The sequence below is a fragment of the Drosophila tropicalis genome, unplaced genomic scaffold (genome assembly GCF_018151085.1).
Source record: "Drosophila tropicalis isolate 14030-0801.00 unplaced genomic scaffold, ASM1815108v1 contig_859, whole genome shotgun sequence".
In the NCBI taxonomy this organism is placed as follows: Eukaryota; Metazoa; Arthropoda; class Insecta; order Diptera; family Drosophilidae; genus Drosophila; species Drosophila tropicalis.
Window position 1 is genome coordinate 8,615,039 of NW_027173353.1, and position 25,643 is coordinate 8,640,681.

Here is a 25,643-nt window from a genome sequence, read left to right on the forward strand (position 1 = left end):
ATTTCGTTGCACTTTATAATCAAAATACACAAATTATATGTAAGTCTTAGGCTATAAACTGTTGTAAAATTGTGTAAATTAGTATTGTTTCTGTTAAAAATAGTTTTAATTGGAAACCGATAAGTGCGATATATTTCTGCGGTATCGGCCGGTGTTATCGATATCTTGCCGTGTTGCAGCTGTTTACTCGCCGTTGTGTGCGTGTGTGTGTGTTTGGTTGTTTCTAAGATGGCGGAAGAAAAAACGCGTCTTATGTGAAAAAAATGCAAATCCAATCATAACAACTAATATTAAATGTTAATTAAATGTGCGCTAATCCTAAATAAAACAATTGCAAAACAGTGCTAAACAAGTGCCGAATATTTTACATGTGAAGGTTTGGTGCAAGGTGTAGTGAAAATGGCCACAAATATGTATCGAGTCGGAGGTGAGAAAATTTTTTTTCCATACTCGCTTTTCTATCATCTTCGTTATCGGCGCCCGTGCTGTGCGGTGCCTGTGTATGTGTATGAGTGTGTGTGTGTTTTTGTCTGAGAAGACTTAAAGGAAAATCGTAATGAAAGTGCATTTCCATTTATCAAGTTGTAGTCAAATTTCCTACAAACCCCACACACTCATGTGCGTGGTTATCAATGATGCGGGAAACTACTAATGTAAATGCTTTAACTGATTGGCTAATAAGCGCCTTGTCACATTTACATGCATATGTACAGATGAATATGTATGTATGTACAATGTACATCCATACATATGTGTGTACGTTTTAATAGTTGCTTGCCGGAACGAGGCGAGCTTTAAACAACGCAGCCATCATCAGCAAGAGAACTAGTGAACAGTTTGTATGTAGATTGCAGGGGGAGAAGGCTCCGGTGGCGGGGGAATATACATAGATTTGGGCATGTGTGTGTCCAACGAAATTGTCACAGCTGCAGCAAGTGTTCTTATTTTTCCACCGATAAGCATTGTTTAGCATGATGAAATTTAAATGGAATTGCATTTTCCAATTTTATGATCTCTATCTCATTTGTGTGCGTGTATGTGTGTGTATCTAATTTTTAGTCTGCTTTGTGTTGTGTTGTTTTCTTATGGTAATGAGTTTGCAAAATTCGTTTGAGAGCATCTTATGGTTCTTTTCTCCATCTACTGCTGTTTTCATATTGCCTGTCCCCTCTGGGCCTACACCCAACTCTACATTTTTGTCAACTTCAATTTTGTTACGCACTTTGCACATTGGGCCTACTGCTTGCTCTATCACTCCCATTGGGCTTGAAACTTGAAAATGGTCTCAGGTGGAAGGGGTAGGAGTATATACATACACACATACTATATTATTATGATGACGTTCACCTGCCTGCTTAAATGTAGGTTTGTATGTATGTCAGCCAACGATGACTGTGTGTGTGTGTGTGTGTGTTAGTCGATTCTTTTCTTTGCGTATTTATGCAAATGAACCGAAAAAGTGCAATACATAAATACAATTGTTAATAAATACGACGAATATGTGTACATTAATATGTATGTTTGTATGTAGAATTTTCATTAGCGCTTTTTCCGTTTTGCCATTTTATTGGCCACGCGCACATATATGTACACATGTACATACATACATATGCAAACTTTCTTTTTCACCTTTTTTTGTTGCTTTATTTTTGTAATATTAAGTATGTATTGTAGCAAATGCAAAAGAAAAATTTTCTTTTACTCTAGTAGTTTACTCTCTTGTATTGGATTACATTTTTGGTGAGACAGGTTCCAAGTCATCTAACGGTTTTGTTGGATGCATTTGGATGGATGAATGCCCACATTTGTATTTAATTGAGCAACACTCGCATACCTTTTGCTTAAATGCAGACATCAATATGTATGAGTGTATGTGTGTATATTTGTAATTAAGGTACAAATACATGTTGTTCAATGAATGGATTCGTTTTGCCTCTTGTTGGATCTGTTATAATAAGCTCAATTTTTATTCTTTCTTTCTTGTTTGCAGACTATGTCTACGTTGAGACAACGCCGAATTGTCCCTATCTGATAGGCCGCATCGAGGAATTAAATAAAAACCAACTCGGCAATGTGGAAGCAAAGGTCCAGTGCTTCTATCGGCGTCGTGATCTGCCCAATCCTCTGGTACAGTTGGCCGACAAGCATCAACGTAAGTGCCCTTTTCTCTTTTTTTATACCCATAAGATTTTTAGGTAATCATTTCCATTTTTTTTTTTGTTTTGTTTTGTTGATTTCCGTTTCTGGCCCAACAAAGTGAGGTTAGGTTACAATTTGTTGCTTTTTTTCTATTACAACCATGGCCTTCAAATATGGCAAAAGTTAAAATTCTCCCCCTTTTCTTCTTTTTACCCTTTGAACCAAAAGTCCTTAAACACTAAGCACATTTCACCACAGAAACCAAAAAAAAAAAAAAAAACAAACAAAATATAAACTAAAGAAAGCCAACACCAACAAATATTTGCATACATATACATACATATGTACATACATACATATGTATGTTGTATTATATTTATATGTGTACTAAATATACATACATAGATACATACTTATATACATACATATTGGTTAGACTGGTTTTATTTTGTATGAAAATCTTAATGTCGTCTTCAAGAATAATAGTTGATCAGGACGCATATGAGCTATCATTGTCATTACTAGTTTTCAAGAAATTATCATTTGAGCTAATAATATTCTTAGGAAAAGAAAGTTGACTCTTATCAAGCAAATTGATTTATTTGAATTTGAATGAATGATAAAATAATATTTGACCAAAAAATAATATTTCAACGTACTGAAAAGCCCGGTCTAATGTAAAAAGCATACTCATCTCCACCACAATCTCCACCCCCTCACGACAGGACAGACGACGAGGCATTGCAATGTGTTAAGGCATGCGCCCGTCCACCCATTTTTACCCCACCGCCTCTGATTCTGGGTAAAACGCAAGCCAACATGAAGAGCAACAAGAACCGCAATGACAACAACTGTAAAACACACTGAGGTGGTGGCGGCGATGGCGATGGCGGCCAAAGCCAAAGCACAGAGAAAACGGAGTCCTAGCATCCGTAGCATCCGTCCGTACTACCCATCCGTAGGCAACAACATGAACATAATGTGCACTGTACTCCTCAGTTGTTGTTGGTGGTGCTGCTTGAATGTGATACTCTCTGTTTTTGGCATTAGGAATGGGTGGATGGGGTAGGGGTTAGGACTAGCAGGGTAGGAGTAGCGGTAGGAACAGCAGGTAGACTTTTGCTTGCTGTCTACTTCGGTAAGCGAGTGAACGAGTGTGCACGAAAATTTTCATGAGTGCCGCCATGCTATGGTGGGTGGGGGTAGCGGGCACAATTGGGTGGCATTTTGGGGTGGTGGCCGTGCCAGGGCAGTAGAACAAGGCAGAAAACGTAAAGAGAGGCAACGCTTTTGCATTTCTGTATACATACACACAGAGAAGGGTATCCCAAAAAAGGCAACAACAACAGCAACGAAGAATCACCAATACCAAAAACACATTCAGCCATTCACACACACACACATGCACACATACACACACCAAGTTCTACCAGAGAAAAAAAAATTACTGGAGCCGGCTTGTGTTGGGCTTCGTCCAATAGTGTGCCGCCCACTTGAATTCGATACGTGACCCCAACGAAAATGCGTTTTTCGTGTGCCGCCCGCCCCCTCCCCCATCTCTTAACATATAGCCACCCACACCTCGCATGTCACTCTGTTTCTCCATCACCCCCTGACATTCAACAATACGCCGGGAAAAGACCATTAAGACCACCCCTTTTGCATCCCCCATATCCAGTCTGAGTAGCAATTGGTAATTATTAAAGTGCAAATTTTCGATGCGTAAAGTTTTGGCTTTGAACTTTGTCGATTTAAAATTTGCAAATATTATTATCTATCTCTTAAGCTTTAAATAAGATGAAGGGCATAGGCCCCCAATGAAAATTGTGCAGAAATCTCTAGTTCTTCCTGGCCTCAGCTCTTTTCATAAAAGGATAGCTAACATAAACTCGAGTAATAATTTTGAAACAAGACTTACGTCGACAGAGTTCATATCCTGTAATACAGAAATACATATAACTTATGGATATAAAAGTTAACAGCAAAATAAAACTATTCTATAGTTTCGGTTCCGTTGGCTCTACAGAGTATGCATATGTATACAGAGAGACAGAAAGTAAAAAGTTGATATTAAAAGACTCCGAGACTTTTTACACATTCATTAGAACAAATATAATATTCCTATTTATCCTAAGGAGTAAGAAGTATGAGAAACGAAGTTAATACCATTCGGCCGACCACGGCAACGACATTGACTACGATGCGGATGAGGACGACAAACAACGACGATGGCGACGAAGCTGTGCGGAGCGCACAAAAAAATTGAAATGCGCGAAGCAAGCGGCGAACCACCACCCCACCGCCATGTATTTTGTGTGTGTCCTATCTATGGCCGCCAAGCCAAACAGCGTCAGCCCAACCACTCCAACGCCGCCCGACGTTAAGCCCAAATACCCCTTGGCAGTTGGCAGGGTCTCCCGTGTCTCACACATATCTACACCCACGCTGATGCACCCACAAGCTCATGTAACTGCTTGGCTTGCTAGTGGTTGGGGCGGTGGCTAAGGAGAAACATCCTTGCCACCTTGCCATCTTTCTATGTTCCTTACCGTTAACCTAACTCACTCTCCAACCCAATCTTGGTGGCAACATTTTCATGCCTCTCTGTTTGTTGTTGGGTATTAAAAATAAATTCCAAAACTTTTCTATTTATTTTGGGTTTCTTGAGTAGCGTAAAATTCTTGCGCTTCTTTTTTGAACTATACTACCCCAGTTGTCTTTCGTTTCTGGCCGTCATTTAGTGAGATTACTTTTCGTACTTAACCTTACTTTCAAATGCGTGAAATTTGTGACCAGTTTTCGTTTTTGTAAATTTTATAATTTAAGTTTTTTTTTTGCATAAAAATCAAATGTATATAAATTCATTTCCGTCTAAAATGAAAAAAAAACTTTTACAATCTCCACAATTTGCGATGATGCAGTGGCAACTGCCGAGGACTCACCACTGGCGACGAAACTGAAGAAAACCTGGCTTAGAACACCCGTGAGCGAGGAGCAGGCGGCGCAAGCTGTGCTTGATCCCTCAATAGGTACACATACACTTACATAAAAAGTCCGAATGCTGTAGCTCGAAGTAGTAGTACTTAGTAGTAGTCTCTTAGAATGGATTGAATTAATTTGTAGTGGATTGATTTAAAATGTGTTTTACATTTAATTTAATGTATCTTATGGTCGTTATTTTACAGCTGCCCTCGACGAGGAACGCACCAGTCCGACCAACCAAACGGGGGGCAGCGGTAGTACGGGTAGTGGCGGCAATTCTGGCGGCAACAGTAACACCGGCTCTAACAACAACAACACCAACAATAGCAACAGTAATAGTAGTAGCACCGGCACTGGAAGTGGCGGCACTAGTAGTGGAATTGGTGATACTGAAAAGGGTGAAGCTTTAACCAGCAAGCAACGCTATCAGATCAAGCATCGCGAACTGTTCCTGTCGCGTCAAGTTGAATTCATACCCGCCACACAGATACGAGGCAAATGTTCAGTGACCCTGCTCAACGAAACGGAATCACTGCAGAGCTATCTGAATAAAGACGTGAGTCGTAGTTGGTAGACGCAATAATATTGCTCCTTGTAGCCTGTGACATATTGAAATTGTATTAAACGTCTTTTATACACCTCTCTCTATTCATTTGTGTATTTAGGACACTTTCTTCTACTGTTTGGTCTTTGATCCGAATCAAAAAACGCTGCTCGCCGACAAGGGTGAGATACGCGTCGGAAGTCGTTATCAGTGTGATATACCCGCTAAGCTAAAAGACATCACCACGGATGAGCGAAAGCTGGAGGAATTGGAATCGTTGGTATGGACACCAGAGCATAGTTTGACCGATCGCAAGATTGATCAATTTCTGGTTGTCTCGCGATCCATTGGCACCTTTGCTCGCGCCCTCGACTGCAGCAGCTCGGTAAAGCAGCCCTCTTTGCATATGTCAGCAGCAGCCGCAAGTCGGGATATAACACTGGTGAGTAAATAATGGCTAAAACTTGATCTCTCTATTAACCCTCTATAACTTTACCGTTATGTTATAGTTTCACGCAATGAATATACTGCACAAGCATGATTATTCAATTGAGGAGTCAATGTCCTCATTAGTTCCTTCCACTGGGCCGGTGCTCTGTCGCGATGAAATCGAAGATTGGAGTGCGTCGGAGGCAAACCTGTTTGAGGAGGCACTTGACAAATATGGAAAAGATTTCAATGACATACGACAAGATTTCGTAAGTTCAAAAAATTCAACTGATGACTGAAAGAAAAAGAACTTGTTACTTACTTAAATTGTCTTACAGCTTCCATGGAAAACGCTTAAGCAGATCATAGAGTACTACTATATGTGGAAGACAACCGATCGTTATGTGCAACAGAAGCGCGTTAAGGCCGTTGAGGCGGAACTTAAGCTTAAACAGGTCTTTATACCGCAATACAATAACACAGGTGTTAAAGGCAATGGTGCGAATGCTAAAGTGGGCAGTTCAAGCACTGGCAACATCTATAATGGTACCACCAATGGAGGTACTGATTTATCCAACAGTGGTAAACCCTGCGAATCATGTGGAACAACAAAATCATTACAGGTCAGCACAAAACGATTCAAAGAAAATGAAAATGAAAAAAACATTGCTTAATTCTTTCTTTAAATGCATCTCTACAGTGGAACACTGTTAACAGCGGGCATTTGACGTGTCGTTTGTGTCAGAATTGTTGGGATTACTGGAGAAAGTACGGCAGTATGAAATCAGCAAACAAGGGCGATATAAATGATGGCGAAGCTAAGAAAAAGGGAGCCCTACCGGTGGCAACAACACCAACACCAACTGCAGCAGCCGCCACAACACCCACCGCCGTCGTTGATCTTAATGATGAGGACAAAATCAGTGATCTAACCAATCGTCAATTGCATAGGTAATTGCGCCACATAAGTTAAAAATTTTGTTACACAAATAAAACTAATTCTTGTTATCATTTGCAGATGTTCCATTGTCAATTGTGGCAAGGAATTCAAGCTGAAGAGCCATTTCGCGCGGCATTATGCTCAAGCGCATGGTATCGCTATCAGCTCTAGTTCACCCCGGCCCATTATGAAGACGCGCACTGCATTTTATTTGCACACGAATCCCATGACGAGAGTTGCGCGTGTTATATGTCGTAGCATTGTGAAACCCAAAAAGGCGGCACGGCAAAGTGCATATGCCGTTAATGCCCTATTGGTCAAACAGGAATGTGAGTTAAATACGATTGATGCTTTATATCAGGTTTTGGTTACCTTTTTGCTTGTGATTTCCAGTTACGAATCGTATTAGCGGTAAATCGCAGGCAGAGATTAAGAAAATGCTCTTGCTCAAATCAAAGGATCGTGGTAGTGTCACCAAAATTGCCAATCGTTTGGGTGCCCCTGGCAATGGTCCACACGAGTGGCTGGTGCTTACGCCTAAGGATAAAATTCCACAACCCCTTGTTGTCTCATTCCCTAAGCCGCCCAAAGCGCCCGATGGCAGTTTAGTCTACGATCGGGTGCCAAACAAATCACCCGATGTTGTGGCAGTGACAGTTGAAAAAGAGCTGTCGATAATTCCAACACAAGCCACGTCTACGATACGGAAGCGTGCACATGAAGAACAACCGCTGAATGGCACAGAGGGTAAGAGTCGAATAACTTATATGGATTCTAAAAATAATATCCTTTTCCGTTTATAGTGACCATAGTGCCCAGCGGACCGCCTGCCAAACGGCCCAATAAGGATCCGATGCCTTCGCATTGTCCCAGTCCTGAACAGTTTGCTGCTATGATGGCGGCATCAGGTCAACCGCTTTCCAGGCATCATGTAAGTTACAAATTAACTTCGGGTATTATACAACTCAACGCGGTTCGTTTCAATTTCAGCTCAATGGCAAACAAAAGATTGCGCAAATGGCTCGGGGTGGAAACGGTAGAAAACAGGTGATCAGTTGGATGGATGCACCAGATGATGTATATTTTAGAGCCAACGAAGCACACAAGTAAGAAATACAAATGTTTAATTAAATTGCCCTAATTAACAACTTTTTATTATTCTTTTGTGTAAAGGAAAACGCGAAAAATACTCCCAGCTGTGGATTTGCGTCGAGCAGCACGTAAACCATGGCGAACACTGCCTATTCAGCCTATGGCTCCTGAGCCAAGTAAAAGGCCTATTGAATCACAAATCGTTATACTGGACTGACCGTCGCCGGCACACAATACCACATATGCAACAACAGCCGCAGCAGCTAGAAAGTTGTTGTCGTCTTCAGGAAACAGATTCGAGCAGCAGCAACCTCCATTTCCATATACCATGGATGCACTGCTTAATAAGTGACCAGATTTTGGTTTTAATGGCTTGCCATGTACATAAACTCCCTCTCTCCTTTCCCCTCATATACAGATACACACACATGCATTACACCAACACACACACAAACTCACCCACTACATATAAATATACATACATTTTATCTTAAGTGTAGGCAACAGAAATACAGCATCACTGTAAAGCATTGGTATTTGTGGCAATTGATGACCAATCAAAAGCAACAGCAAAAGCAAATGAATGGATAAAACCACTTTACTAGCGCCTAAATAGATGTCTTTTTTAAAACAAAACACAAATAGTAAGATAATAAGTGTTAAGAAACAGTAACGCTAAGCAAGAAAAAAGTGAAACAAAACAAATATTTATAAATATTTTATATTTTTTTAAACTTCAAATCTCAATATACCCAAAAAAAAAAAAAAGAAGAAAAATAGCTACACTGCATGAAACTTAAGAACTCCTATTTATGTTTTAGGAATACACATTGTTTCATTTTTTCAGCATGTATGTATATGTATTGTTTCAGTTTTGCCTAGATATATATTCTTTTAATTTGTTTCATCTCTCTAAAAACCTAGCGAAAAAACCAGATACGTAAATTTGAAATTCAAAGGCCTCTGCAATTTTTAAATATTTTTCGCTTCAAAAATTTGGAATTTCTAATTAACCGACGAAAAGAGTTTTTAAAATTGTTTAAATTTCTTTCAAAAAAGAATACAGTAAATGTAAAAGCAAAATCAAGATCTAAAATTGTTACTAATATTTGACACGTGCAAGTTTATTTAAAAAAAAAAAAAAAAACAAAAAACAAAAAATCTAAACTATTGTTGTACAGTCAATGGAATAAAATTATTATTCGAATAAAATGTATTTTCATAATTTATATAAAAACCATCGATGCAAAATAACCACTAACACATACACACAGAAAAATGCCCAAGCATATAATGTATTATATATTTATGCATATATAAATAAATAAATAAATATATATGTGTGTATGTATGGAAAACTAAACTTCATTATATACATTCATAAATGTACAATTAATAAAAGAGGTACGCATCATAACAAAAAGAAATGTGTAGATGTAGAGCAGCCAGACAAGCGCATGAAAGCAGCAGCAATAATAACATCAATTTAAACAAAAGGGAAAAAAACCAACAAAAAGGAACATATTTAAAATATAAGTAAATTCTATTTGTAAGCCCAATACTTTTAATTTTATACGTTAAGTAATTTTGTAAAATAAATGAACTCTTCAAATTAAAAGGTTTAGTTAAGCAAAAACAGAAAAATGGAAAGAAAGCTGCAACTAAATGTCATTATAAAACACTATCCCAAAAAATTCATAACCGGCAGCGGCAGCAAGTGCAACTTGAAATCACAATTGTTTCAAAAATTGTTAGCATCTTTTTGCATCGATATCAAGATGCGGATAGATAGCTATCTATATAGAGAGGAAGACAAGCAACAGAAGCAAATCAAACAGAGCTATATACATAATTATATACCTATATATAAATATATTCAAATATATATTATATACAGATAACAGTAAATAACTTTGCGAATTGCATAACGCAATTGGCATTCAACATTTTTACAAAGCCAACAACCGATGACAAAGAAGACAGAACATATATAGTGTGAGAGACAAGCAACAGAAAAAGTTTTCCAAATAAAGTTTTAAAACTAAACATTTTTCCTAAAAATAAGCAAATAGTTTAACAATTTATTTGGTCTATTTAAGTATAACAATCAGGGACACGAAGTGGGCAGATGATTTTTAGATTAGTTTTCGTTATAACTGGCAATGCACAGTGAGGCATTTGTGCCGCCAAAACCAAAGGAGTTCTTAAGAGCTATGCGCCGCCCATTTTGTAGCCAGTCGCAAGTCTTAGTTACCACGCTGACATCCACATCCAGCTGTTCGATGTTAATTGAAGGCGGCAGTTTATTTTCGGCACATGCATGCATCACAAACAGAGCCTCCAGATTGCCCGAAGATCCCAGAAGATGTCCATGGGCACCCTTAGTTGAAGAGACACGAACATTTGGAGTATGCTTGCCAAACACTCGTCCAATAGCATGCGATTCAATGCGGTCTCCAGTTGGCGTGGATGTAGCATGAGCATTCACATACGTTATTTCCTCTGGTGAAATATTGGCATCCTTTATTGCCCTTTTCATGGCTAAAGTGGCACCAGCTCCATCTTCGCTGGGCGAGGTGATATGATGAGCATCGCCAGACAAGCCATAGCCGAGCAGCTCGGCTAAGATCGGTGCTCCACGAGATCGCGCATGTTCCAGCTCTTCGAGCAGCAGCACAGCTGCCCCTTCGCCCATTACAAAACCATCGCGCGATTTGTCAAAAGGTCGCGAGGCCACAGCTGGGTTATCATTAAAGGCCGTACTTAAGGCACGTAATCTGCAGAAACCGGCGATCGATAGCGGATCTATACAAGCCTCGCCGCTACCAGCCAGCATGACATCTGCGTCCCCGTTGCGTATGAATCGTAAGGCATCACCAATGGCATGCGCTCCAGTTGCACAAGCTGTGGAAACACAATGATTGGGTCCTTGCAAACCATGACGCATGCTTATGTGCCCACACGCCATGTTGGGCAATAGCCTTGGCACAAAGTAGGGACTGACGCGGTTGTAGCCTCGCTGCAATTGCTGCCAGGTACCATAGACCTCTGACAAGTCAAACATTCCCATGCCGACGCAGACACCGAAGCGTTCCCGCTGATCAGCACTTAATTGACTGGGATTTAATTGCCCCGCGGCCAGAGCTTCGTCTGCCGCGAGGACAGCTAGCTGAGTGGCCGGACTCATTAGCTTAATATCCGTTTTGGTCAGCTTTTCGTCCAATTGCAAAGAATCTCGGCAGATTTGTGCAGCAACCTGACAAGGTAGTCCTTTAAATTCCGGTCCGAGCCTTGAAATTGCCGATTCGCCGGCCAAAATACGGTTCCAAGACTCGTGTACATTATTGGCCAATGGTGTGATGGCACCGCTTCCAGTAATGACCACACGCCGTCTGGATGCCTGTGTCGAGGCATTCCTTACTTTGGGAATCAGGTTGCACAATGGGCGCATCTTCTTGTCAAGTGCGTAACCGGCAATGGTACTATAAATCGATAAGTATTCTTGTATATCGATTTAGAAATTTAATATCATTAAGTAACAAATTTCGAGTTTCTATGGAAGTTATGCTTATTGCGGGTTAATCTATGTATCTGAAGTTCGAAAGGTCATCCATTTGTTGTTGCTGTAGGTGCAGGTACGTACGTACGTACGCCCATGATTTTTCGATCGCAGCTGTAAATCGATACAACTATCGGCTCGTTATTAAAAAGTGTGGCGCTTTAATTTAAAATTTACAAATACATTCAAATTGTGTAAATTCACTCCTCAGCATTGTGACTTTCAAAATCTGATGAAATTATTATAATTAGACGAATTTTCTGGACTATATCTTATCAGAAAATCTGATCTGAATAAACATTTTTGTTTTCAGAGTAAGCGATAAAGAACATTTACATTTCGAAGCCTAGTTTTCGATATTCTATTTATCTAATAGAGACCAGGCTCAACGTGTTTGTTATTGACTTACCAGTTCATCAATTTCTACCGGTTGTCTTCGCTTAATTTCTCTGAGAGCAATGTTTTGGGAGAATGGAGAAAGAAAAGACAAGGGAGAGCAGCAATATAAAAGCTCCACACAACTGGGGAGCGTATTTAGTTTGCTGTCATTCTTCATTTAACAATGTCCGAAAAATGTTTGTGTCTCCAAGAATAAAGATTAAAATTATAAACAACAACATTCGTGATTGGAATAAAATGTTGATAATAATATTGTTTTGGTTTCCACAGCTTGTTGTGTTGGCGTGGGTCCCGGTTATGCAACGCCCCTAGATGCCTTCAAAAATGGACCAAGGGAGAAGCTTCTATATACTGTGACCATTCAACCCAATTTAGACGAGCCCCACGGTGACTATCTTTCGACAATTGATGTGGATCCGGAGAGTCCATCCTACAGTCAAGTAAATAATATTCTCATTTTGTTAATTGATAATGAGCTTTGTTTTTAAGAGAGAGTGAAAGCCACTCCCTTTAAATTTATGTACATATATTATTTATATATATACTATGTACATTTTATAGATAATACATCGCACTTTTACGAATCGCAAGGGTGACGAGTTGCACCATTCCGGATGGAATGCCTGCTCTAGCTGTTATTATGTTGACAAGAATGCCAAGAAAGTGCCCAAGAGAGATCGTTTGGTTTTGCCGGCTTTAAATTCTGACTTTATCTATATACTCGATGTGGCTACAAATCCGAGGAAGCCCGAAATCATTAAAGTAATCGATGGCACTGTACTAAAGAGCCATAATGTTACGGCTCCACATACAACCCATTGTCTGGCCAATGGCAATGTAATGATTTCTGTTATGGGCGATGCTGAGGGATATGCCAAGGGTGAATTTATTCTTTTCGATGCCGATTTCAATTGCATTGGTACCTGGACTAAAGGCGACAAAAAGGCCCTTTGTGGTTATGATTTTTGGTATCAGCCTTTCTTTGATGTTATGGTTGCATCCGAATGGGGAGCACCTAATAAGTTCAGAAGGTGTGCACTAAAGTGCTTGTTGTCCTACAAGGATAATGATTGAATATGCCTTTTACTTTTTTCAGAGGCTGGAAGACGGAGGATCTTAATGATATGACTCAGTACGGTTGCAGGCTAAATTTCTATAGGTAAATTGATCCAATTGTGTAAAATATGCAAACAAAAGCTGATTAAGAAACTTTATCCTCCTTTAGATGGTCTACGCAAACTCTATATCAAACTATAGATCTTGGAACAGAGGGTATAACACCTTTGGAGATCCGCTTTCTACATGATCCCAAACGTGCTGAAGGATTCGTAGGCTGTGCCTTGTTTGCGAAAGTTTTCTATTTTAAGAAGAAGAATAACTCTGACGAATTTGAAGCGAAAAAGGTTATAGACATTCCCGAGAAAGTGGTCGACACTGGAAATGGAAAGGTCGAGATAATGGGTGGCATGATATCGGATATTATTATATCCTTGGATGATCGTTTTCTATATGTCAACTGCTGGAGACATGGCGATGTTAGACAATATGATATCAGCGACCCAGAGAAGCCAAAGTTAACTGGCCAATTGTTTTTGGGAGGAGCCATATGCAGTGATTTGCCCAATATTACTGTAAAAGAGGACAAGGAATTGAGTGTAAGATACAAGCAAAACATTTTTTAGTCAATTAATATTTGATTGCGCCTTCCTTTGTGCATAATTTAGGAACGACCAGCACCTTGTTTCGTGAAAGGTCGCCGCCTGGAAGGTGGCCCACAAATGATGCAACTCTCTCTTGATGGCAAACGCTTGTATGTCTCATCTTCCCTTTATTCCCCCTGGGATAAGCAGGTGAGTCAATCGTAATTCGTTACTTTGTAATTACTTTTTATTAACCTTCTGTGTATTATTCAGTTTTATCCCGAAATGGTAACAAAGGGCGGTCATGTTGTTCTAATCGATGTGGATATTGTGAATGGTGGCATCAAATTGAATGAAAACTTTTTCGTGGACTTTGGAAATGAGCCCTATGGTCCAAGTTTGCCACATGAAATGCGTTATCCTGGTGGAGATTGCACTTCTGATATATGGCTGGCCAACGATGTCTAAGATGCCATTAAAAATAAAAGTCATTTTGTTTTTTATTCTTATGTGAAATGTTATTTATATCTTGGATTTTGTTTTTTTGTGACTTACAAAAAAGTTACGTTCTTAAACATGCAAAAAAAAGACATCACAAAGTTTTATAGAGTGGCTCAAAAAGATGATTATTCAGAAGAGTAAAATAAAAGCCACTTTGCATATTTCATGACGATTTAAACATTATATTTCTTAAAGATTTGGAGATGTCTCCAAGCAATCTTCAATAATATAAATACATATCTATGTATCTATATGAATGTGTTTATGGGCTTTAACGATTCAAAATAATTTGCATATTCGTGATAGCTTTAAATGGTACCATTATCTATTTGTCTTTATTAAAATTGCCTTAGTATATAAGATTTGGTTTTGATTTTTCACAGAAATGGCATAATTGGAAATTTGTTAACCGTAGACATTATAGTGCTTACATTCGGTGATCGCATCAAATCAAGCAAACGCTTTCCACTGTAATTATAAAACAAAACAAAAATTGATTCATCACATTGCAATTTAAATTCAATTTTAAACTGAAAGTAACATAAATTTAGGCCATACTCTACAGTGTAGAGTCTACACAAAGGATAGGCAATTAAAAAAGTGTGTAAAGTGCTTTCAAATGGATTTGGATATTTTCAAATAAACTGGATAAATAACGTTTGTATATAAGATCTACTATCTATATTAATACTCACTTGTGATCACAGGTGCAGTCTATGAAATTCTTGGCCAATGTGTTTAGACATTTTTCATGGTAGAAGAAGACGTGAACTAAATATGCCAAATTACAGGGTATCAGCAATTTAGCCCAAGGCATGCTCTTCAATAGAACCAATAGTTGGCTTTTTCCACTTGTTCCTGCACAGAATTGCTGCCAAATCACTTGAATGGCAATTACAATGGCAAAACTCATGAAAGTCAAACGGTTTAGAAAGATATAGGCGCCGCCGCTTATAAATCCGGCCACTAGATTTGTGGCACTAAGGTCAAAGACCTTTCCTATTAGCAGACATTGCACCAACTGGAAAAAACAAATGTTTAATTCCAATGATTGACAGAGAGAATTGATGGTACCTACCTTAAATATTCCTATGTAGGTTCCCAGAAAACCGGTTGTTCTCAACTTTCGTAGTTGTTTTAGATCTTTCTGCGTCAATGCATTTATCATGTCCAAGGCGAAACCAATACCCAGATAAGTACGTAGTTGGTTTACACTATGCTTGAGACGTTTGCCTAGTGACCAGTCGCCATAATCTTTGGGCAAAGCTGACGGTTTGATAAACCAAAATCCTGAGTATTTTCTCATCTGTTGAAAATGCAATACCACCAGGGAACAAATCATGAATATGAATGTTTGACCAAGTCGGGAATGCACTAAACCAACATTCAATTGTCTCAGCATACTCTCTAGAGCCTGTCAAAGCAAATAAAACATGGCTCTAGTTGAAGGCTAATTTATAATTTATATGTCAACTCACAGCATGGGTTATTCCTGTGACAAAATAAAGTAAGACTGGCGGTGGCATCCACCAGCAAATTTGAGAAGATAGCCAACATGACAAAAAAGGTGTCCAACTGCAAACGAATCGTCCATTTAATCGCCTGGCAATGCACATAAAGTAAAATGTGAAAGCATTAAGGCAAGCTGCAAAACTTGCGGATTGGGCATAATTTCTTATAATGTCCCTTAGAACATTCCTGTTGAGTTGGTGGCGCTTAGTCAGCAGAGGAAACTGCAGGTAGAAGTGTATCGAATAAATAATGTAACTACTCTCTGTTGGTCCAACCAATAGACTCGGATTAGCTTTCGTTGTGATCTCACCAGCAGCAATGGGGAATAATACTTTGCACTGGACACATGATTGCGAAATATATTCCAGAGCAAAGCCTGAGTACAGCTCTGATATGGTCGGCTATGTAGGACACGGGAACAATGGAGTCGATTCAAGGGCCACTCCAAAAGCTTACTGGGTGCCACAGCCATTTCAATGGATTAACTAAACGATTTAGACTAACTCAAAAACTTGCAAACCCCATGACTGGCTCGAAAAAACACACACACTACTCGGTCGGTCCGATGCAGGTTAAAGGTTAATTAGGAAACAGAAAAAAGTTTTCAAATATATACGATTTATATGTATGTATATTTGATGTACTTAGTATGCGTTGCTAGTACTAAGTCTGCTGGCCGTTAGTTAGTTGCAGTTGAAGCAAACGTTTGTTAATGTTCAAAGCGCTGAGGAGTAACAAAACGTCGAAATTGCAGTCAATTACAGTATAAATTATTTTGAAATCAAAGAACTTACTAATTCGCCGTTGTGTTATTTATAATGGCAGTTGCCAGGCCACTAACACTACTAGGATCCAGGACATAGTTGTGTATGAGAAAGGCCAGAATCATGGGGAATAACACATCACTCCAACCATAACCGCATTTGAAAGTGGGCTTGAATTTGGCCCAAAGGCAACGAATGGCTTCCAATAGTCCAAAGCTCAAAATCGTACGCTTTGGATAGCAAATGAAGCTAAGACCAGCCAGGAAGCTAGCTAATAAATGTTTTTGCTCTAATCGATTATCCTCATTGCGCATAAGATAACAGTGGGAGACCTAAAGGTGAAACCATATCAATTGATTACAAAACTTAAGAATTAATGGTTCCCCACTCTGTAGATGCCAATATAGCAGACCAGCCAGAATACAGATTCCATGCTAAAATGACTTAGATTCCATTGGCCGCTTCTTGTGCAGCTAACCAAGGCCTTGAACATATCCAAAGCCAAACCGATAAGGCAATAATTACGCATTCCTCTCATAATGTGAACAACACAATTTGGTTCCTCATGGGTGCAGGGATTGGCTGTATTATGATTTCGAGCAAGTGACTCTGGCCTTAGGAACCAGAAACCCTTGTGCCAGCCCTTCTGTTTGCCCTCCATAATTATGGCACTGCAGCACATAAAGACCAAAGTCTGAAGTGTCAAGGAAGAGGATAATACTCCAGTCATTGGAACTTTTCTCTGTAGAAGTATAGTCTCTATAAACTAAAGGAAAATTGTTAACTAATTATCATTAACTGGCAGATTGATGGCTTAATCTCACCGATTGGAAAATTCCTGTGTGCTGGAGATGTTTAACCCGTTCTGGCAGAAATGTCGTAAAGACGCCACCCACAATGGAAGGCAGGCAGACTAGAGAATATAGTTGAAACTCTCCAAGCAGATGCCTGAAATGCATATCTTGAATTCTTTTTGATTTGAGTAAATATCTTGATCCTTAACTACCGTAAAGCACACATTGTGGCGGCGATTACCCAGCCATTGATAAGGCCACCTAAAGTCAACTGTTGATGATACCAGATGGTATCTCTTAGTATATTCACGATATTGCCACTATCCCGTAGACTCTGTTTGAGCAGATGAAGCAGTGCCACGGGCACATAGTACTTGCCATTGGACCAACAGAAATGCCAAAGATTCACGACTGTCGCCCGCCGACAGCTATGTGGATGCAGCAGCTCATTGCAACGAAGAGAACTGAAATGTTTCTCAAACAATGTACTCAAGACGGCCATCAAAATGCAATTGAATGGGTAGAACTTAGAAAAAGTTTTTGTTGTTCGGCCACCTAGTTAATGACTTGTTAATTTATTTTGAAATACATATTCAATATGTTCACAAAAAACTCTGCCGAATAAATTGTCTGTAAGAAATACTGGGGCAAACGAAGAACAGGAAGAAGGAGAGGAGGACCGCTGAGCTAGTCAACCTCCTCCACAATTGGACCCTTTTTAGTCTGAGATGATCCGCCAGTTGAGCCATGCAATTTGGACATAATGGGACCACAAACACGTTGACTCTCCTTTAGATGATGTTCGTACTCCTCCTTTTCGGCCAGTGTATTGGCATCGAGCCAAGAAGATTCAGAAGCACATTTATCAGAAACTTTTTTGCGATCGGAATCGTTGATAGTCCCGGATGGGGCATCCTCCACAGCTTGCTTGCAGCCGTACACATAACTTTCTAGACTATTGCGTGCCTTGACTCGTTCACGATGGCAATCATCCTCCTCTTTGAACTTTTCTGCAGCGGCCAACATGCGATCAATTTCGGCCTTCGATAGGCGCCCCTTGTCATTGGTAATGGCGATCTTCTCCAGTTTCCCAGTGCTATTGTCTTTGGCACTTACATGCAGAATGCCATCTGCATTTACGTCAAAGGTGACACAGATTTGGGGAACACCACGCGGCGCTGGTGGAATGCCTCCCAGGTTAAAGTTGCCCAAGGTATTGTTATCCTTGGTCATGACACGTTCGCCCTCAAACACCTGGATGGTGACAGCATTCTGATTGTCACTGTAGGTGGTAAATATTTGCTGCTGTTTGCAGGGAATTCGAGCATTACGCTCCACCAACTTGGTCATTACACCGCCAGCCGTCTCTATGCCTAGGGAGAGTGGTATAACATCCACCAGCAATAGATCCTGAATCTGTGAGCTGCCAACGCCCGTTAATATGGCCGCTTGGACGGCTGCTCCGTAGGCAACGGCCTCATCTGGATTGATGGACAAGTTCAGCTGCTTGCCACCAAAAAAGTCCTGCAGCAGGCGTTGAATTTTAGGAATTCGCGTGGATCCACCCACCAGGACCACATCGTGAATGGCCTTCTTATCCATCTTGGCGTCACGAAGGGCACGTTCCACAGGCTGCATGGTGGAACGGAATAGATCCATGTTTAGCTCCTCGAAACGAGCCCGAGATATCTTTGAATAAAAATCAATGCCATCGTGCAGGGCATCGATCTCTAGAGAGGCTTCAGTGCTCGAGGATAGCGTACGCTTAGCTCGCTCACACGCTGTACGCAAGCGGCGCAGGGCACGGGCGTTTCCCTTAATATCTTTCTTATGCTTACGTCTAAATTCCTCCAGAAAATGATTAACCAGACGGTTGTCAAAGTCCTCGCCACCCAAATGTGTGTCGCCAGCAGTAGATTTGACCTCGAACAGAGAGCCCTCGTCGATGGTGAGTATAGATACATCGAAAGTACCTCCGCCCAGATCAAAGATGAGCACATTCCGTTCGCCCTTCAAGTTCTTATCCAAACCATAAGCCAGAGCAGCAGCTGTCGGCTCGTTGATGATACGCAAAACATTCAAGCCAGCAATCGAGCCAGCATCCTTGGTAGCCTGACGCTGTGAATCATTGAAATAGGCCGGCACTGTGATGACGGCATCCTGCACCTTGCCCCCCAAGTAGACCTCGGCAACCTCACGCATCTTGGTCAGCACCATGGAGCTAATCTCTTCAGGAGCAAAACGCTTGCGTTCGCCCTTAAATTCTACCTCAATTTTGGGTTTGCCATTATCATTTACAACCTCGAACGGCCAGTGCTTAAGATCCTCTGTGATCTTTGGATCATCGAATTTTCGTCCAATCAAACGTTTGGCATCAAAGACCGTGTTTTTGGCATTCATGGCCACCTATCGGATAGTGATGCATACCATAATCCATATACTAGTTGAATTAGACTTACCTGATTCTTGGCCGCATCGCCAATCAAACGCTCTGTATCATTGAAGGCCACATAGGATGGGGTTGTACGATTGCCCTGGTCATTGGCTATAATCTCAACTTTACTATTCTGCCAGACACCCACACAGGAGTAGGTGGTCCCTAAATCTATGCCCACGGCTGGAGTCTTGCCCATTTTTGCAGAATTATTACGAATTTTGTTACCTAACAACGGGTTTTGTTCTAAAATTTGTGACCGCAGAGAAAATTGTTTGTTATTTTTAATACAGTTTAAATGTTTCTTTTATTCTTGCCAACGATTTTTAAAATTTATTAAAATTTCTCGAGGCTCTTCCCATTCGTATGTGGGTTTGTCAACTGATAAAGTTAAGGGGATAACATTCACCTAGAAGCCAGGTCAACTTTTGACATTTTTTTCTATGACAACTAGTTAAAATATTTCGATATCTTTATCTATGGTTACAAGCTCGATGAATTATTCCTTTCCACCTCTAGGAGGAAGTAAAACAAAGCAAAAGAACTATGCTTTGGTTTTGATCACTATTAAAGTCATATATCCTTTTTTGGAATCTCTGGAGAGTGCATCATGAAAGGTTCCAAAATGCATGGCAAATGATTCAAATTTTCATTAATTTAACGTTTCCCCTTCTTTTTCTTCTTCTGGCCGTCTGGCCAAGCAAATCCACGTGATTTTAATACGTCCTGCAATTGGAATTATATACCAAAGAATATATATATTGGTCTAATAAACGATTTCTCACCTGAACATTATGGCAAACATAGTAGGCATTCTCCATGGCAGCATCGTTAAAAATATCACAGCCAATGGACTTGCCCACGCCTCCTTTTTTCTTACCACCTCCACCGCCTTCTTTCTTCTTTTTCTCCTCACCCTCTCCACTCCCAGCATTACTGGATGTGGAATCTTTGCTATTCCGTTTCTTTTTACTTTTGCCGACCATTTAAATGAATATCAAATGTTTAAATTGTTTTCAATATTAACATATAAACTTATTGATTTAATAAAGAGAGGCAAAGTCCACGTTGCCGGGCAACCGACTTCAAACTTCAAAATCTTAACAGACAACTTAACAATATGGCAAAAACCTGAGCTGTTTGCTAATTACTTAGCCATTTTTTAAATTAACGTCTATTCGAATATTCTTGGTAGTAATTTGGCCAGACTATAGACGAAATCCAGTCAATGTAGGAGGAAACTCGCGTATAAACTCCTGTTTAAATTGAATATAGCTTAAATGGATTCAATTGAGAGGATGAACTTCAACTCACCTGGATACTCGCTACGGCAATAAGTGCCGTAGGATGTTATGCCCACTAGATAGTAACGGAAACGTCTGCGATTCCGATGACGTCGACGTCTCCGCTCTAAATTAAGCTGTAGTGGTCCACCAGAATCTCCCTGTTGAGAATGTTAGCCAAGTTACTAGGCATTGAGAAAGTCGTTGCACTCACCTGGCAGGTATCACGATTCTTCTCATAATCATGGGCACATATCTGACTGGTTAATATACCTTGTGGAGCACTCTCGTCAGCGGGCAATGTATTGTTGCACTTTTCCTGCGGAACTATTGACAAATCCAATTCGGTCAGGACATTTGTAGGCGCCTGAGCGAATCCTGTTGATCCATAGCCCATGCTGTGTACCTTCTCATAAGGTATTTCGTTGCGCACCCAAATTCTTACTGGTTTTACAAACCAAGTGTATTCCACTGGACGATTTAACTCGATTAGGCCAATATCATGATAATAGTATGTATCGTTGTACAAAGGATGCAAATGGATCCTTGCCACACGACGTCGCTGTGGTGCCACATCATTTTCCCACTCTTTCAACTTGATGTCACCGATTTTGACGACATCGGGAGCCGTGCTTAAAAGGTGGTAAAAGGATATTAGAAAAAAGGTTACTGGTTCCAAGTACCTCATACTTACCCATGGGTGGTCAAGCAATGAGCTGCTGTTAGTACAAAGTTTTCACTTATTAAACTGCCGCCGCATTTGTAATCAACCTCTCCATTCTCGTTGTGAAATCCCAAAGCGGCCTGTAATCAAAAGAGCAAGAGAGAAACAGGGAGAGAGAGAGAGAGACTGAGACTTAATAACGGTTATCAAACAACGAATTCAATGTATCGATTATGCTAATCAAGTCGTAGTTGCCGCCGTTTCGCTAGATTCCGGTTTGGTGTGATTTTTTTTGTTTTGTTTTTGTTTGTTTTGATTTACTAACCATATGCGGGTATTGCCCTGGAGCCACAATTGATCTGCCATTGAAATCGTCATGCAAATCCTCTGTTTCAGCCGATTTGTTGTACTCATGTGAATCCATTTTCTGCTCCATATTGTGGTAAATCGAACCAAAATCACGATAATGATCTCTCGGCGGCGGACGCGGTGCAAACCGATTGTCCCGCGGTGGTGGCCTCCTGTTCGGCGGCCCTCTTGGCGGGGGCCCTCTTGGTGGTGGGCCTCTTGGCGGTGGAGGGCACCCTGGAGGCGGACCAGGGGGAGGCGGCCCGGGCGGAGGTGGTCCCGGAGGCGGTGCTCCACAAGGTGGCGGAGGTGGCCTATAATAGGGGTTAAAATCACCTGGCCATTGATTGTAATCCCATTGATTATAACCTACGCCCCACCTGTTTTGCTCTGGCTGCTGCTGCTGCTGTTGCTGATTCGGAAATCGAAAGTCAATTTGCTCTGACTGCTGATTAGGAAAACGGAAGTCATTTCCATTGTCCTCATCGTTATTCCAATACTGACCGCTGACACTTACTCCAATTAAAATTAGAGTAAGCAAAACGGCTGCTTTGAAATTAACCATCCGCCGGGGTTCCAGCTCCATGCTACTTTTAAGTCTTGTGTGCTTGACCGAACGATTTGAACTGTTAAAAGCGGACGCTATTTCTCTCGAATCGTTTTGTTTTGTTTTTTTTTTTTTTTGTTGGTGGAATTTTAAATAAGGTACCCGCATTAATTAATAAGAAATACATTGAAATACGTACATATACACACACAGACACAAACACACACACGTAGACTTATACTCATGCTAAATTAAATAAATATATAAACAGAGAGGTTTACTGTTGATTTCTAGAATCATGCTGGCCATCAAATTAAGTCCACTTCTTAATTTGTGATTAGATTTGGTATACTAATTAAGAGTATTATCTATTTAAAGGAGAACCTTCAGAAAGGATAAATTGGTTCTCTGAAATGGCAAATTGTGATTAATTATAGTTGGTATAGTTTCTACTAATGGAAACTATTCTACGTAGTTCTAGTACACTTAAGAAGGAAATAAGATTTAAAAAAAGACATTCGATTTAATGAGATTTACTTCAGAAACAGGTTATAATTAAATATTGCGAATTGGTAATGAATGAGTTGTACAGTGTGTATCAAATAATTATATTTCTACCTAAATTTGAAGAAACAAGAAGTTTGCAATCTATAATCTATATAATATAGTTCTATATCTATATATTTTGCTTTACAAATCTTCGCAATTTGAATTTTGGCGCTTTTGGAATTTTAAAAGATTAAACGAAATACCCTTTGGAAGATTCAGAGGTAAGCCTAGGATAGGATTTAAATTCTTGCTTATATTTAGAAAGGAAACGTTAAAAAATAAGTTTTATTTATCAATCCAAAGTACACATATATCTGAGTCCCAAAAAGTCCAAAAAATCTTCAGAATTACATACAAGAATCCTAAATTTCGATTAGCTTTCGATTTCTTAGGTTTCTTAGATCCTCAACTGCTTTAAAGAGCACACATGTTTATCTACAATAATCACTATTGAATAGAAAAGTCTAGTCGAGTAGATACAATTTATAGTTTCGATTTTAAAGATATCGAAAGTGAAAACTTAATGCTGCATCAAATAAGCTGTGAGCCACTGTATATCGGCTTTACAGGCCATCGTCCAAATACACTAACCAACAAATTACTGAACAAATTTCTTCATTAAGTTATTTGGCAATCGAGAAAAACAGAATAACTTTAAAAAACATAAAAAACGTGCTAACCTAGTGGCCACTACTGTGCCTATGTATGTATGTTGATGGTTTAGGGTTTTATATTCATAATACGAAACTTCTATGAATGAAGTTTTTAATATTTAGGAACAGCTGATCAATCATCAATATCCTGGAGTACCCTAACTAATTTCGCCACAGTGTTAAAAGTCGATAGAAAGTAAGTAAACAAAAACGATGAAACATTCGCTAAGAAAAAGCCATATAAACCTTCAATTGATAGGTTTCCAATTAGTTTTGCTGTTGATGAGACCCTTGCAGGGTGAGTTTTTTGATTAAATTGGCCAGCTTATATACCCTTTTAATGTGCTGCATTTCGCCAGCTTTTGATGCACTTGAGATAATCAACTATCAGACAATTCGATTTTGGTCACAGGACCCCGTGGAAGATGAGGGCACACAGAGTAATGGCGATGTGGACGAGAATTACTTGAAATTTGACGATGATGACACCGAGAGGATGAGTATCTCTCCAGCAGCGGAACATCTACAAGAAGGAGCCTTCTGTCGGCGTAGCTTTGATGGACGGAGTGGATATTGCATATTTGCTACTCAGTGTCTGCATGTCATACGGGAATATCGGGTGCACGGGACTCGCATTGACATTTGCACCCATCGTAACAATGTACCCGTCATCTGTTGCCCCCTGGCCGACAAGCATATTCTGGAACAGCGGATTAGTGCAACAAGTTGGTTAAATATTTCAATAATTTATCGTCCTTTATAACACTTTTCGTCTAGAGTGCCAGGAATATAATACAGCCACCAGACGCCTCAAGCTGGCGGACTTTATCCATTTCTCGGGTAACCAATGTGTACCCAGTGTTCCCTTGATTGTTGGTGGTACACCCACACAACGTGGCCTCTTTCCACACATGACTGCCTTGGGTTGGACCCAAAACAATGGTGAGATCAAATGGGGATGTGGCGGCACTCTAGTGAGTGAGTTCTATGTGCTGACAGCAGCCCACTGCGCCACATCAGGTAGGTAAGTTTTGTCCATCGAATAACATTAGATTTCATAACAATTTTCCAATGTTTCGTTATAGCAAACCTCCTGACATGGTACGTCTAGGTGTCCAACAGCTGAATGTAAGCACCTCTGCCCAGCAGGATATTAAAATCCTTATAATCATCCTACACCCAAAGTATCGGTCATCGTCCTATTATCATGACATAGCGCTGCTCAAGTTGACCAAACGTATACAACTGTCGGAGCTAGTGCGTCCAGCCTGCTTGTGGCAATTGCCGGACTTGCAAATTAAAACGGTTCTAGCCACGGGCTGGGGACGCACTGAGTTTTTGGGTGCCAAGTCCAATGTCCTAAGGCAAGTCGATTTGGATGTGATATCTCAGCAACGTTGTAAGCAAATCTATCGGCGAGAACGCCGCCTGCCACGTGGCATTATCGATGCCCAATTCTGTGCTGGTTATATACCCGGTGGCAAAGACACCTGTCAAGGGGATTCCGGTGGCCCAATCCATGCCATATTACCCGAGTATAATTGCGTGCCCTTTGTCGTGGGCATCACATCGTTTGGCAAATTTTGTGCTGCCCCCAATGCTCCTGGTGTGTACACTAGAATCTATAGTTATCTGGATTGGATTGAGAAGATAGCCTTCAAAGATCGCTAGATATGAATACAATTTGTGAGTAGACTCTAAAATTATCCTTTGACTGATTCACTTACATTGTAACTAAAACATATTGTAATTTTCATTCATAACTTTAACTTGGAACATAATTTCTAAAATTTATTTTTCATTTTTATTATAAATTTGCATATTTTTAAATTTATAGAACATAATAAAAATAGTGTAAAATAGTTTAAAA

At 40.0% G+C, this 25,643-nt stretch overlaps 9 protein-coding genes across 12 annotated transcripts; 3 read left to right on the top strand and 6 right to left on the bottom strand.

Annotated features, from left to right (window-relative positions):
* Nucleotides 1-209: 209 nt before the first annotated feature.
* Nucleotides 210-9,622, top strand: MTA1-like (metastasis associated 1-like). Of its 2 annotated transcripts, XM_068296127.1 has the most exons (13): nt 211-427; nt 1,991-2,152; nt 5,061-5,168; nt 5,325-5,677; nt 5,787-6,107; nt 6,175-6,363; nt 6,433-6,717; nt 6,795-7,045; nt 7,113-7,363; nt 7,428-7,781; nt 7,838-7,965; nt 8,025-8,140; nt 8,208-9,622. In XM_068296127.1, exons 1-13 carry the CDS (start codon nt 400-402, stop codon nt 8,341-8,343), a joined length of 2,682 nt encoding a protein of 893 aa, XP_068152228.1. In that variant the 5' UTR covers nt 211-399; the 3' UTR covers nt 8,344-9,622. The 2 variants fall into 2 exon arrangements, with proteins under 2 accessions (XP_068152229.1, XP_068152228.1); XM_068296128.1 differs by lacking the exon at nt 5,061-5,168 and having other exon boundaries at nt 210-427.
* A 552-nt stretch (nt 9,623-10,174) lies between these two features.
* Nucleotides 10,175-11,724, bottom strand: LOC137581805 (3-oxoacyl-[acyl-carrier-protein] synthase, mitochondrial). Its single transcript, XM_068296129.1, has one exon. It carries the CDS (start codon nt 11,575-11,577, stop codon nt 10,267-10,269), a length of 1,311 nt encoding a protein of 436 aa, XP_068152230.1. The 5' UTR covers nt 11,578-11,724; the 3' UTR covers nt 10,175-10,266.
* Nucleotides 11,725-12,127: 403 nt separating this feature from the next.
* Nucleotides 12,128-14,397, top strand: LOC137582399 (methanethiol oxidase). The gene is made up of 7 exons (XM_068296926.1): nt 12,128-12,260; nt 12,355-12,524; nt 12,646-13,115; nt 13,181-13,243; nt 13,310-13,739; nt 13,809-13,934; nt 13,998-14,397. The coding sequence occupies exons 1-7, from the start codon at nt 12,248-12,250 to the stop codon at nt 14,190-14,192; spliced, it is 1,467 nt and encodes a 488-aa protein (XP_068153027.1). The 5' UTR covers nt 12,128-12,247; the 3' UTR covers nt 14,193-14,397.
* Nucleotides 14,398-14,570: 173 nt separating this feature from the next.
* LOC137582212 (uncharacterized) lies at nt 14,571-16,209 on the bottom strand. Its single transcript, XM_068296669.1, has 5 exons — nt 16,048-16,209; nt 15,704-15,958; nt 15,304-15,639; nt 14,921-15,246; nt 14,571-14,693 (listed from the first exon to the last, which is right to left on the bottom strand). The coding sequence occupies exons 1-5, from the start codon at nt 16,207-16,209 to the stop codon at nt 14,603-14,605; spliced, it is 1,170 nt and encodes a 389-aa protein (XP_068152770.1). The 3' UTR covers nt 14,571-14,602.
* A 141-nt stretch (nt 16,210-16,350) lies between these two features.
* Nucleotides 16,351-17,359, bottom strand: LOC137582465 (transmembrane protein 135-like). Its single transcript, XM_068297017.1, has 4 exons — nt 17,326-17,359; nt 16,890-17,267; nt 16,532-16,833; nt 16,351-16,461 (listed from the first exon to the last, which is right to left on the bottom strand). The coding sequence occupies exons 2-4, from the start codon at nt 17,229-17,231 to the stop codon at nt 16,401-16,403; spliced, it is 705 nt and encodes a 234-aa protein (XP_068153118.1). The 5' UTR covers nt 17,232-17,267; nt 17,326-17,359; the 3' UTR covers nt 16,351-16,400.
* A 473-nt stretch (nt 17,360-17,832) lies between these two features.
* On the bottom strand, nt 17,833-20,120 carry Hsc70-2 (Heat shock protein 70 cognate 2). Its single transcript, XM_068297014.1, has 2 exons — nt 19,755-20,120; nt 17,833-19,701 (listed from the first exon to the last, which is right to left on the bottom strand). The coding sequence occupies exons 1-2, from the start codon at nt 19,926-19,928 to the stop codon at nt 17,983-17,985; spliced, it is 1,893 nt and encodes a 630-aa protein (XP_068153115.1). The 5' UTR covers nt 19,929-20,120; the 3' UTR covers nt 17,833-17,982.
* Nucleotides 20,121-20,241: 121 nt separating this feature from the next.
* LOC137582466 (small lysine-rich protein 1) lies at nt 20,242-20,734 on the bottom strand. Its single transcript, XM_068297018.1, has 2 exons — nt 20,515-20,734; nt 20,242-20,455 (listed from the first exon to the last, which is right to left on the bottom strand). The coding sequence occupies exons 1-2, from the start codon at nt 20,713-20,715 to the stop codon at nt 20,387-20,389; spliced, it is 270 nt and encodes an 89-aa protein (XP_068153119.1). The 5' UTR covers nt 20,716-20,734; the 3' UTR covers nt 20,242-20,386.
* A 5-nt stretch (nt 20,735-20,739) lies between these two features.
* LOC137582464 (serine protease snake) lies at nt 20,740-22,785 on the bottom strand. Its single transcript, XM_068297015.1, has 6 exons — nt 22,405-22,785; nt 22,002-22,338; nt 21,707-21,816; nt 21,227-21,644; nt 21,044-21,173; nt 20,740-20,985 (listed from the first exon to the last, which is right to left on the bottom strand). The coding sequence occupies exons 1-6, from the start codon at nt 22,737-22,739 to the stop codon at nt 20,897-20,899; spliced, it is 1,419 nt and encodes a 472-aa protein (XP_068153116.1). The 5' UTR covers nt 22,740-22,785; the 3' UTR covers nt 20,740-20,896.
* A 1,173-nt stretch (nt 22,786-23,958) lies between these two features.
* Nucleotides 23,959-25,643, top strand: snk (snake). Of its 3 annotated transcripts, none has more exons than XM_068296691.1 (4): nt 23,959-24,071; nt 24,186-24,498; nt 24,551-24,797; nt 24,859-25,643. In XM_068296691.1, exons 2-4 carry the CDS (start codon nt 24,270-24,272, stop codon nt 25,442-25,444), a joined length of 1,062 nt encoding a protein of 353 aa, XP_068152792.1. In that variant the 5' UTR covers nt 23,959-24,071; nt 24,186-24,269; the 3' UTR covers nt 25,445-25,643. The 3 variants fall into 3 exon arrangements, with proteins under 3 accessions (XP_068152792.1, XP_068152791.1, XP_068152793.1); XM_068296690.1 differs by having other exon boundaries at nt 23,964-24,071; nt 24,133-24,498; XM_068296692.1 differs by having other exon boundaries at nt 23,964-24,071; nt 24,133-24,498; nt 24,551-24,793; nt 24,859-25,012.